Source organism: Nuphar pumila, chromosome 6, assembly GCF_984573655.1.
Source record: "Nuphar pumila chromosome 6, dmNupPumi1.hap1.1, whole genome shotgun sequence".
NCBI lineage: Eukaryota > Viridiplantae > Streptophyta > Magnoliopsida > Nymphaeales > Nymphaeaceae > Nuphar > Nuphar pumila.
The window spans coordinates 127,609,847-127,622,926 of NC_143254.1; the positions used below are offsets into that span (position 1 = coordinate 127,609,847).

At 38.2% G+C, this 13,080-nt stretch overlaps 1 protein-coding gene across 6 annotated transcripts in view; it reads left to right on the top strand.

Moving 5' to 3' along the window:
- Positions 1-8,834: 8,834 nt before the first annotated feature.
- The window catches only part of LOC149836137 (E3 ubiquitin-protein ligase XBAT33-like), a 43,153-nt gene continuing 38,907 nt past the window's right edge, over positions 8,835-13,080 (top strand). For 4 of the 6 annotated variants that reach the window (XR_016432396.1, XM_090009021.1, XM_090009022.1 and 1 more), the window contains exons 1-8: positions 8,835-9,864; positions 9,961-10,020; positions 10,523-10,594; positions 10,703-10,875; positions 11,210-11,370; positions 11,476-11,534; positions 11,727-11,773; positions 11,875-12,018. Coding sequence is in view for 5 of the 6 variants with exons in the window: in XM_090009021.1 (XP_089865147.1) it covers positions 9,688-9,864; positions 9,961-10,020; positions 10,523-10,594; positions 10,703-10,875; positions 11,210-11,370; positions 11,476-11,534; positions 11,727-11,773; positions 11,875-12,018 (893 nt within the window). In the remaining variant the exon portion in view is untranslated. The remainder of the gene's footprint in view (positions 9,865-9,960; positions 10,021-10,522; positions 10,595-10,702; positions 10,876-11,209; positions 11,371-11,475; positions 11,535-11,726; positions 11,774-11,874; positions 12,019-13,080) is intronic. The other 2 variants (XM_090009019.1, XM_090009020.1) reach the window with 2 other exon arrangements.

Below are 13,080 nucleotides of genomic sequence, written 5' to 3' on the forward strand. Positions count from 1 at the left end.
GCCCACTATGATGTCTTCAAAAAATCACTACCCTTTCAAGGTATAACTTGACTAGCACCTTGTCCGCTACTCAAAATTTAGCTGGCTGATGGTTCTGGTATGCCCACTTCTTCATTCACTTAGTAGCTTTATATAAAAATGCCCTCACCAATTTTATTTGATCTAATCAATTCTTAACAAATTGGTTGGAAAATGGTGCATTTCCTTGACCCTGGACAACTATGGAATGAGGTGTTTGTGGTTGCTACCGGGTAGCAATCTTGACAGACTTGTGACCTGAGACTTCACTTTTCTGAAGATTGTAGAAAATTGAGCAATATCGAGCAACTTCGTCTAATTCTTAATTATTAGCACTAACAAAGTGTTATAGATACTCTTCTAACATCTCATTGGTGAGCTCTGGTATCTATTTGTGGATGAAAGCTAGTAGAGAAGTGTAGTTCAAACCCTAGTAAACAAAAAGCTTCTCTCCAAAACCTACCACTGAAACAAGCGGTCATTGATAATACTTTTAGGAATGCCTTAATACTTTACTACATGCTTCACAAATAATCAAGTCATATCTTCGGCTGAGCAAGTGACAAGAGAAATTGCAAACGTCGCATACTTAGATAATCAATCAGCCACTATGAATATAGAGTTGTGTACTCTATCTTTGGCAGGCTAACAATCAAATTCAGTGATATGCTCTCCCAAGGCCAATTTGGGATGAAAAGTGGCTCTATCAGTCTTACAGGCTTTTGATTTATAGTTTTATCTTGCTAACATATCAAACAAATGTGCATATACCCATCTACATCATCATGCATTTACGGCCGATAGCAATGCCAAAGTTCTCTCATGTTCTGGGTGCCCCCTGCCCATGAAGCGTGACAATCCTTCAGTACCTATCATTGCAAGAATCCCAATCAGAACACATATACCTAGCTTTTAGTTGTCATCAATACTCCATCTTGTTGCCAAAATTGTCTTGTCTTTCCCTCCCTTGCAAGAAAAATGACGTGTTGCATTGTCAGGGCTTCTCGTAGACCCTTACGAATCCTATCAAGGAGGAAGCTTCAAAGTTCTACAATTGAGGTATCCTCCCTAACTAAGGCCACCAATTCAGCCTTCCTATTCAAGGCATCTGTCACCACATTTGTTTTGTTAGGTTTGTACTCTATAATCATATCAAACTCTGCAAAGAAATCTTGCCATCGAGCTTGTTTAGCATTAAGCTTTTTCTGCATCTGAAAGTAGCTTGTGGCAACGTTGTCTGTGTAGTATTGAGCTATTGCCATCGAGCTTGTTTAGCATTGAGCTTTTTCTGCGTCTGAAAGTAGCTCGTGGCAATATTGTCTGCATAGATGACAAACAAGGATCTCAAAAGGTAGTATAGTCAAGTATGTCGGCAGTGAACAATAGCAGTCATATCTCTTTCAAGCATTGTATACCAACACTTGACATTATTCAAAATTTGACTCCCATAGGCAATGGGATGCCCATCTTGCATCATCAACACACCTCGATGACATAATTAAATGTATGTATATAATTCGAAGGGATTCATGTGGTTGGACAACTGTAGTACTGTTTTTTTGCCATGGCCTCCTTTAATGTCTTCTGGCACTCCTCCTACCACTTCCACTTTTAAATCTTCTTTAAGAGGTTAGTTAATGGTGCTACAATAGCCAAGAATCCCACAAAGAACCGGCGATGGTGATAGTAGTTAGCTAGTCCCAAGAAAGAGCGGGGTTCATGAACTTGGTTGGTGTCTCCCAATCTTAAATGACATTCACCTTCTGGTGGTTCATTATCAAATGACCATCCCAAACTATGTGACCCACACAGTTGATTTCCTTCCAACAGAATAATTACTTCTCTTGCCTCAGATACAAGTTATTGTCTTTCAAGGTTTAAAACGCCACATACACATGTTGCACTTATTCTTCCAGACTATCACTATAAACGACGATGTTGCCCAAGTAAACGACCATGAATTAATCAAGATACAAGTAGATCTGATTCATCGTAGTTGAGAAGGTTGCAGGAGCATTAGTCAAGCTGAAAGACATTACCAAGAACTTGAAAGCGCCATATCACGTGACACAATTAGTCTTCACCTCATCACCCTCACGATTTTGACTTGTCAATATCCTGACCACATGTACAATTTTGAGAAAACTCATGTCTTCTCCAATTGGTCGAACAAATCAACAATTATAGGCAGGGGTATTTATTCTTTATAGTCAACTTGTTGAGTGCCCTTCCATCATGGTTGGATTGAAACAACACTTGAGGACCAAAGGTTGCTTTTGATGGTTGAATGATCTTAGCTTCTAGCATATCGTCAAGTCGTTTCCAAAACTCCTCTAACTTGGGTGGGGAAATTTTGTATGGTACCATGGTAGGTGGTCTCACCCTTGCATCAATTCTATCCAATGATTAACTTATCACTATCGTGGTAATCTCTTTGGCAATTCTAGAAGCATCACTTCTCGAAACTCTTTCAATGCGGACATGACTATTAATGAAATATTTTCAGGCGGTTTCACTTCTTTGTCCTCTCACACTGCCACTAAAAATGTTTGATAATCTCCTTGCAGGCTTCTCTTGATTTTTATAGCAGAAACCATGTAGGTGTTTGACCGTAGCAATATCGATGTGGGGATCATACTCAGAGACTTCTCACCCATAAAGCTAACGACATTCAGATGTAGCATTGACATTGCTTTGTTTGCTCGTATAAACTCTATGCCTAAGATCACCTTGAAATCGTCCAACAAAGCAATAAAAAAAATTAGTTTTACAAATCCACTTCTCAGCCCTAACTACCACGTCTTGAGATACCCCCATGATGAGTTGTGCAGTGTAGCTCACTGCCTTCATGCAACTCATCTTCTTATCCTATCACAAGCCAAGTTTTTTTGCCTCTTCCTAAGCGATAAAGTTGTTTTTGTCCCCTGTGTCGATCACCGCTTGAGTAGCCCTCCCATTGATGGCCAGTTCTAGGTATATTAACTCTTTATTGATTGTGGGCACTATGAAGGTAGACCCATCTAACGCGTTCACCCTCTACAAGAACCCCATCTTGATTTTTTCTCTCGTAGGTTCATCTTCAACTTAAATAACATTGATAGCCATGTTCCCTGCATTTTTCAAGTTCTAAGTGAAGCACTCCTGAGCGAAGTGGTTTCTATTGTAGTACCAACATTGAATGTTTTGATTTCTCTGATATTGATTTGGTGGTGCTGGTCTATTTCCTTGTAGTCCCTCTAGTCAAGCATTGTTTTGGTTTCCTTGATCTTGAGGAGGTGCTTGATGTTGATTTCTACCTTGGCCACCCGCTGCATGCCTCAATCATCCCTATAAAATGGTCTCGTCTGAGGTCCATTATGTGGATTATGTTCAACCATTTGTTATGTCACGACCAAAGCACTAGACAAGTCGGTTGGCTTCAATCTAGTTAACTCTTGTTGAGGCTAGAACTTAAATCATTTCTTAAAGAAGTATATATGGTCCCTCTAGGCCATATCTTTATCATTGAGCATAAGGACAAGTAGGCCGTGACATATTCTTGAATAGTCCCCGTATGCTTCAAAGTAACTTGTCACAAGTTATTTCTTCAACATTCAGCATAAGAAAATTTTCTCTCATTTCCATCTTAAATTCATCCCACGAATCAATCATTAACCTTCATCTTTCGATGTTCTTACAATGTGTTCTCCACCTTATCAAAGTATTGTCGGTCAGACATCTGGCCGCAATGTGAATTCGTTCGACATCATCTTTAATCTCAGCTTGGCCGAAGAACTCTTCTTCTTTGAACTTCGCCAACTCTACAGGTTTCAGCTTGGGTTTTTCGCGTCAAACTATCATATTGTTCCTGCCATTCTAAGCATTTTAAAAATTTCCAACATGACCAATACTACCTCAATTTCATTCCCCAACAATCTTTCTAAGACTTTGTATCCCTCTCGGAGTTCATGCAACTCGGTCTCTTGAGTACCCAACTTGTCCGCCAACTCTCGAACTGTGACCCTCAATTTCTTGACCTTCGCCTTTACTTAACCCTCTAGCTTAGCAAAATTGTCTTGTGCCCTATAGACAACACCAGAACTCGCTTGAACATCTACCGATAACTTTGTCAACTTTTTTTCAGTTATCATCACTTGTTCCTTAAACATATTAGTTGTTTACTCTAGGTGGGACCCTTTCACTGTCTCTATAGTAGGAGAGGGTGTTGCGTGTTCTCTCCCGAACATGCACTGTAGCTACAGTGCGTGTTGGGGGTGCGTATATAACCTGCCCCGCTATAATAGCTTTATCTTTGTCTCTCTTTCTACCCTTATATCACTTATTTTTTAGTTCAATTGAAACAACCATTGAGGGTTTTGATACCAATCATTCTTTTCCTTTCCCCACTATCAAATAGGCTATGATACCAGTTGTCACATGCTAATTAGAAGCATTGTGCAACACCTGATGATTCCTGACCAAGTCAGCCTCACGAGCCTAAGAAAACTACAGTAAACATACAAAGATTAATGTAAGATCACAAACGAGGTGCACTTGTGCAATCTCACAAGCATGCGCTTAAAATATCACATAAGCATCAAGCAAGAACACAGATCACTTGAAGAAAATATTTATGCATTAAGAAAGCCAATGTACATAAGTAGAAGACCTGTACACTTTGAAGTCACAACGAGTGCAATAGAGCTTCCATTAACGCATACAGGTAGGCTTTTAAGTTGGCTCAAGACTCTGCAAGTAATGAAATATCTACTGCAAGCAGATCATTCTAAGAAGGGACAAAACACAAATTTACATCATAATTTAGATTTAAGATAAGCCATTTGTGTATCAAAATCTTATTTGTGCATCATAATTTAGATTTAAGATAAAAGAACAAAAAAATCATGAAAATCCTAGTTCACACAATGCTTGTAAAAAGCTAAGGTAACAATTGTTGTTCTCAAAAGAAGATCCTGTCATCATGGCTGGAGAGAGAGTGTCCATCCCAGATAGTGGTAAGTCACCGGTTCCCCCACCCCCGCGCCTTCCCCTGGACGAGCCTACACCAGAATCAGGCGATGTTGGTTCTGCAGCAGGTCCATGGAAATCCTGGCGATTGTTAAAGAAGTAATGACTAGAGGAAAGAAGAATTTGCCTCCAGTGACAATCACAAAGGGCCCCAATAACAATCATTTGTTTATTCTAAGGGTGTCAACGGGCCGGATTTGGTTCGGACCCAGGTAGAACCAAACTTGGACCTGGTTTCTGGATATGGTATCGGATACAGACTTGGGTTTAATCGGGTCCACTACAAGAGAAATCATACCCGGACCCAATAAGAACTACATGAACCAGACCCGGTAAAATAAATTTTTTGATCAATTTTACATTGAAAATTTGTGTGTCTTAGTCAAAACTCGGGTTGGATATAAAATTTCAGAAACTATACATGAATCCATGTATTAGTCGGACCTTCGGGTCCTGACTTGGGTCTTATTATTTATCACCATACCAGGACCCTACAGGGTTTGGTCTGGGTCGGGTTTGGGTAAACCTGACCCGTTGACACACCTAATTTATTCCGGTGTCTAACTATGATCACATGCTCCAACCTGTCAGATGGAGCGCAATAGCGGGCCTTTCTGGTGGTGAGAGATACAAGAGGATGGATTTCAAATTTATATATTCATCCTCGCCAAAGTTATGGGCCAATATTGCCGAACTCTGATTCACAAAACTCAATAACGGCTTGTTTTTCATCCGAGTAGCCAATGAGAATGATCTGAAGATGATATTGCGATGAGGTGCACAGGAGGTTGCACGCTCACAGGAAATAGGTAGCAGCCCGGCATGCCTCTGAAAGCTCATATCAGAGTTCCTATATGGACTCAGTTACCTAATCTATCGTTTGGAATTGTGGAATATGGAGTATTTTGAAGGCATGGCTGAATATCTTCATGGGGTACCTTATTGAGGTTGATCACTTCACTCGTACCCTTTGGAAGAGGACACTTTGCTAGCATTCGTATTGAAGTTCCATTGGAATTCAAGCCTCAGACGGCCATGGAGATCCAAATTGAAAATGGTAGACTCTTTGAACAAATTATTGACTATGCTCAACAACAAGGTTGGTTTCAAAATAATAGAGAAAAAGGTTGGTTTCGAGGACAGGGTCAGGATGTTGAAAAAATAATAAATCAGGCAGTGTAATATGTCAATATTGTGAGAAACTGAGGCATACTACAAAACGTTGCTTTCAAAACACACAATGTTCAAAGAAACTTCAATGAAGATCGTGTGATGACTCCTCAAGCATATCAGGCGTCAGCGAATAGTATGGAGGAAGGAAACCTGTAACCCGATTTGGGAGCTTCACACCACATTGCACATGATTTAAATTCTCTTTCGTTACATGCTCCATATCAAGGCAAATATACGGTGAAAATAGGTGATGAAACTGGTTTGCAAATTTAGAATATTGGTTCTTCTCATTTTGCTATTAATGGTTCAAAATTTGAGCCTAGAAATATTTTACATGTTCCATGCTATCTTTGAATTTTACCATGAATATTGTTGTGTTAAGGATCCTGCTTTAGGGACATAGATCATTTGAAGACGGAATAATGACGGTCTTTATCAATTAAAGCTTGCATTGGACAACTTGAATAAAAATGGATAAAAAACAACATTGTGGGGGAACGAACAACCATGAATCAATGGAATGCCTAGGTCATCCAGCTATGCCGATAGTTCAAAAAGTGGTGAATAAATTTGGTTTTCCTTATTATTATCATGCTTTGAATAAAATATGTGATGCTTGTCAACAAGGAAAGAGTCATGCTCTTCCTTTCTCAAGTTCGAGTCACAAGTTATTTGAACCTTTACAACTCATTTATTTAGATGTTTGGGGGCCTGCCCTAATTATTAGTTTGGAAAGATATTGATATTACATTCATTTTGTTGATGTTTTTTTGAGATTTACATGGATATATATGATTGCAAATAAATCAGATGTGACATGTGTGTTCCGTGATTTTATGGTGAAATATGAAAATCTCTTTGGAAAGAAAATAAAATCTCTACAAACTGATGGTGGTGGAGAGTGTAAAGGGCTAGAACCATTTTTTAGGAAATGTGAAATCACGCATAGAATCTCTTGTCCACACACACATGAATAAAACAATGCAGCAAAGAGAAATTATCGTCACATAGTGGACACCGGTTTAAGCCTAATGAGACAAGCCTTTATTCGTACTAAATCTTGGACCTTTGCGTTTAATACTGTAGTCTATCTAATAAACCGTATACCTTATCCTATTTCTCACAATCAATGTCTTTTTGAAAGTTTGTTTAACTGACCACTTGACTATAAGTTTTTAAAAGTCTTTGGTAGTACCTATCATCCTTGCCTTTTGCCCATATCGATCCTCCAAATTAGATATCTTTGTAGGCTATAGTAATTCCTACCATGATTACCAATGTCTTAATCCCAAAATTGAAAAAATAGTTGTTTCACAAAATGTTATATTTGATGAAAATAAAATTTTCTTTCAAGATTCGACTATGGTATCCCCTCCAAACTCGATACCCATCTTCCCAAAATCTCTAAACCCAGTGTCGATTCTCACTGCCCCCTCCTATCCCATTACCTATCATACCTCTTCAACTTAATACTCACCCGAATGTGATGGGTTCACCTTCATAGACACCCATTCAACCAGTTTTATCCCATAATTCTTTCGTTGAACTTTCTCTGAATCTTATAACTGAATCCATCCTCATTTCCATAGTTGACACTATCCCTGAACCTCCTTCGTAAGAACCCTTGACTGATCCAGCTCTTATTGCACCTCCCTTGCGAACTCATTTAATGACAGCTAGGTCCCAAGATGGGACTTGCATTCCCAAGATATATTTATCCACCAACCATCCTTTATCGATTACTTTAGTAAACACTATCCCTGAACCTCCTTCGTAAGAACCCTTGAGTGATCTTGCTCTTGTTGCACCTCCCTTGCAAATTCATTCAATGACAACTGGGTCCCAAGATGGAACTCACATTCCGAATATATATTTATCCACCTACCATCTTTTACCGATCGCTTTAGAAGCCCACTTCTTTCAAGATTTAGAATCTAAAACCTTTCGTCAAGAACATAAAGTCCTTCACTCGTGTGATGCTGACAAAAGAATTTGATGCCCTGCATCAAAATTTAACCTGAAGCCCTGTTATTGGTTGTATATAGGTATTCAAAATTAAAAGAAAAACAGATGAATCTCTTGAACCGTACAAAGCACGACTTGTCGCAAAAGGCTATGATCAATAAAAAGATATTGACTACTTTGATACTTTATGTAATCAAACCAACCTCCATTTGCCTTAACAATTACTTTTAATAGCCCATTAAACAATTAAATGTGCAATGCCTTTCTTCGTGGTGATCTTCACAATGTTTATAAGAAACAATTTTCAAGCTTTCAGGACTTACAGTTTCCCATCATGTCATAAAATATATATTTTATGGGCTCAAACAAACTCCTAAAGAATGTCCCAGTAATATGCTCCTCACATTGGGCTTGATCGATTCTCTCACTAACTCCCGTTTGCTTACATTACGAACTCATACATTGAACATTTTTCTGTTGGTTTATGTATAATATTTTAGTTAGTTTATTATTTCTCGTTCAAACCAGGATTGATACTGTCTCTGTCTCAACGTAAATACATTGTGGTTCTCCTTGCCGGAGCAGATAGGGCAGGGCCAAGCCATGCTTCACTCCGTTATCTACTTTGTCTGCCCTCTCTACTGGATCTGGACCTGCTTTTCATAATCCAACGCTTTACATTAGCATAGCTTGGACACAAATCTGTAATTCATTTTTGTATAGTTGTACCTCGTGTATTCACCGAATACTTCTTTTCTTTATTAGTGTTTTATCATCTTCTGCTAGATTCTTCTTTTCTTTTTCTTTATGAGTGTTTTATCAGCTTCTGCAATGTTCTCTTCTTTTAGCAACATCTACATGTAGAAGGGTGGCTCGGAAGTTGCGGGACGCTAGAAGGATCGCTCCCTCTTCTGCCATTGGTGGGGAAACTTTCAAATTTCACGCCACCTCACCACCCACATCAAGAGAGAGAGAGAGAGAGAGAGAGAGAGAGAGAGAGAGAGAGAGAGATGTATGTCAAGGGGAAACCTAACCCTAGGTACCAGCAACCACAAACCATTGTTCTGATTACCACCTTCATCATCGTCGTCGGCTCCGTCTTCATCATCTTCCCTCGCGTGACCTAGTCCCTCGACTTTTTCTTCCTAACAAGAAAGCAACACCACCAAGAAAAAACAGAAGAAAAAAAGGTTTTCTATTTCGTTGGTAGAATCGTTTGTATGATAGTGGTTGTTAAAGAGTAGATAAATGATGGTTTTTATTTGGAATTGATAGTTTAGAGAAATTTCTGAGATGGGTTTTATGTTTGTTTGATGGTTCGTGGGGGATTTTTCTTAATCATGCAAATGTAATTGTGGTTAGGGTTGATAAATTGGGGTTGTTTTGATAAGGCTGTTCTGTGTTTCATGATTTGTGTGAAATTTTGATTAAGGTGTATATGATAATGGTGTTTAGTGTGGGTCTTCGTGTGGGTTTGATGATTTGAGGGGAATTCAAGTTGATGTTGTTCGTTTAGCTTTGGGGATGGGGAATTCGTTTGGGTGTTCAGCGTCTGGAGAGCGTTTGGTTTCCGCCGCTAGAGATGGAGATCTTATTGAAGCTCGCATGCTCCTGGAATTAAACCCCTGCCTTGCCAAATACTCCACGTTCGGCGGCCTCAATTCGCCTCTTCATTTTGCCGCTGCAAAATGCCACAATGAGGTCTGTTCTCTACCTCCTCCTCTGTTCTTCACCTTTCTTTTTATGAATATCAATCAGCCATTTGGTTTATTTTTTGTTTAATTTTATTTTCTGCAGATTGTAAACTTATTGCTTGAGCATGGGGCAGATGTCAATTCTAGGAATTATTGTGGTCAGGTGATTCAATTTCTTCTCATATGTTTATGTTTCCTGATTTCACGTAATTAGGTTTTTGTTTGAGTTGTGAATTGGTTGATCCTTTTTTTTTCGAAGTTTAGAAACGTTGGTTGTTGGTAAGTCTTACGTAATTGTTGTTCAGGCCAGTGTTTGAGAGAAGATTAGTCTGTTATTGCAAAATATGACCAGAAAACACTTAAATTCATTCATTTTTTGGTATTGCTACGGAGAAGTATTGGACTGATGATGAATTTGGTTCTGAAGATGGGTTTGTTATTTGGATGATTGACTATTTGTTCTAGGCTGATACATGGTGTTTTATGCAGAGATTGATTCTTCATCATGGTTTGCTCATTTTCTGAAAGAATTAGACACTGGGTCGTTTAGTTTGACATTGGAGCTTGTTACGAATTGACATTTGCTTTTGCTTGTGTAACGTGCATAAATATTGTTCATCATTCTTAAATCTTTTCTTTTCCTTGTTTGGTTTATCATGATGCAGACAGCGTTGATGCATGCTTGTCGATATGGACACTGGGAAGTGGTTCAAACCCTTCTCTTGTACAAAAGCGACGTAATTCTGCCTACTATTAGCTGATTGTTGCTGTTAAGACTCATGATCTTAATCTTCCAGTTTTTTTGCCTTTGTTTGTAATGTGATGGTAGGGTTCTATTTATTCAGGTTACAAGAGCGGACTACCTTAGCGGTAGAACAGCATTGCATTTTGCAGCAGTTAATGGTCATGTCAGGTGTATAAGACTCGTTGTCACTGATTTTATTCCTAGTGAGCCCTATGCAATCAGTTCTTCAGAATGTATTGATAAAAGCTCCGAAAGGCAAAAATACAGTAGAAGGTATGTTAATTTTTTTCTTTGTTTGTTCTCAAAGGATGGATATGCATTTTTATTTTGTTCTGTTGGCCTCCGGACCATGGTCAGCTATGACCGTTTCTTTTTAATGCACTACTTCTTGTTCTCACATTTCAGAATACATTGCAACTTACAAATGCTCCTAATTTGTTGCTTTATATGGTTTTGCATGCATGTGTTTAGTTATATGCATGTAGAAGATTGACATTTTGTGTTTCTTCAATGGTCTGTTTTGTGTAATTCATGCCCAAGTATTATATGGCACCATGCCCATCCAAATGAATTACAAATATTTAGTTTTGCTCGTCCTTTGTTGCAGTGCCCTTTCCAAATTTGTGAACAGGTCTGCTGATGGGGGAATAAAAGCACTTCATGTGGCTGCACTGCATGGGCATTTTGATTGTGTGCAATTGCTACTTGATATAAATGCAAGCGTCTCAGCTGTAACGTTCCACTATGGTACATCAATGGACTTGATAGGTACTGTTTATTTGCATTTAATTTATCAATTAATTTATTTTATTATTTTCATATGGTTATTTTCCTGTTTGCGATTCTGTTATCAATGAGTTCTGTTTTCTCCAGGTGCTGGAAGCACTGCTTTACATTATGCTGCATGTGGAGGAAATACGAAGTGTTGCCAGGTAAGGCACCTTTATTCAGTGTTTTTATCAATCTATGGATTTTTTTAGATTTCTACCCTTTTTTTATCATTGTAGTACTTGCTGCATTTCATTTAGCCTCCTTGATCACTGTTTCTTTTTTTTTTCCTTTTGATTTTTTTTGTTTTCAAAATCTTATTCTCATTCAGTTTTCCATGGTGACTTTTCTTTCAGATTCTTATTGCAAAAGGTGCCAGCCGAATTGCATTGAACTGCAATGGGTAATCATTTTAGAACTTTCTAACATCTGCTAGAAATACAACAGTCAGCGTGTGGTTATTCTGATTAATTGTACACATGCTAATCTTACATATTGGAATAGGTGGCTACCACTTGATGTTGCCAGATTATGGGGAAGGCATTGGCTTGAACCTTTGCTAGCACCTAACTCTGAAATGATTCCTCTAACCTTTGTTCCATCAAAATATCTAGCTTTGCCTCTTTCAAGCATAATGAACATTGCGAGGTAATATTTCAATATTTGGTTGCTTCAATCTTGAAAGTGTTCCTTTTCATATGTTATGGTCTACCTCAGTGTCATGATGCTTTTGCATCACCATCAAACTTCTACAACACATGAATGCATGTTTAAACAAATAAAACTCGCTTCCTTGCAGGATGCAGATTCAATTTGAAGAATTCACTTGTGGAGATAATCTAGAAATATTTATATTTAATACACATTATATGTAGCCGGCATTACGCATGCTTAGTGTTGTGCATACATCATTTCTGATGGTTCTGGACAAATCTGCATAGGAACACCCATTGCACAATACAATCTGTAATGTTATTGTCAAAAGGGACTGCATTGGATGAGTTTAGTGTGTGTTTTGATTAATAGGATATCTTATATCATTCTATTTAATGAATTCAAAAGGTTCTTGTCATTTATAATGATTTTGTAAGTAACCTTAAGCAATTAGAGTGTCATAATCAGTTACTATGAAGTTAGGCATGACTTTGAAACCTTCCCCCATCCTACCCCCTATAGACCTTGAAATGAAGTGAATAATAATCACAATAGAATGCCACTAAGGGCTACAAGAGATCACAAACACACAAAGACCACTATTGGGTCAAATACAATCTCACTAAGGAGACAATCACAGGAGCACAAATCTTACAAGAGTCACAATGTAAAAAATATAAATTTATGTAACCTCAAATATGCTTGTAAAAAGCATAGATTTACACCAAGAAGAATAAATCTATTTATAGAGCCAAGAGAGCGCAAAGGGAGGCAATCCAACTAGTTGGACTGCTTCCAACAGTCAGCCCCAACAGTCATATTGACTGTAACAGTCAAAAACAAAAAACGGAGAAATAAAATTAAACAAAATTGCAAAACAATCTCTACTAGACTGTCTCTATTACAATAGAGAAAATGACCAAAATACCCTTGATATATATAGTCATATTTTAACACTCTCCTTCAAACTTGTGGTGAGATCACTGAAAGTTTGTTAAGGAGAAAAATAAATCGCAGTAATGGAAGTGCTTTAGTGAAGAAGTCCGCGATCTGAAA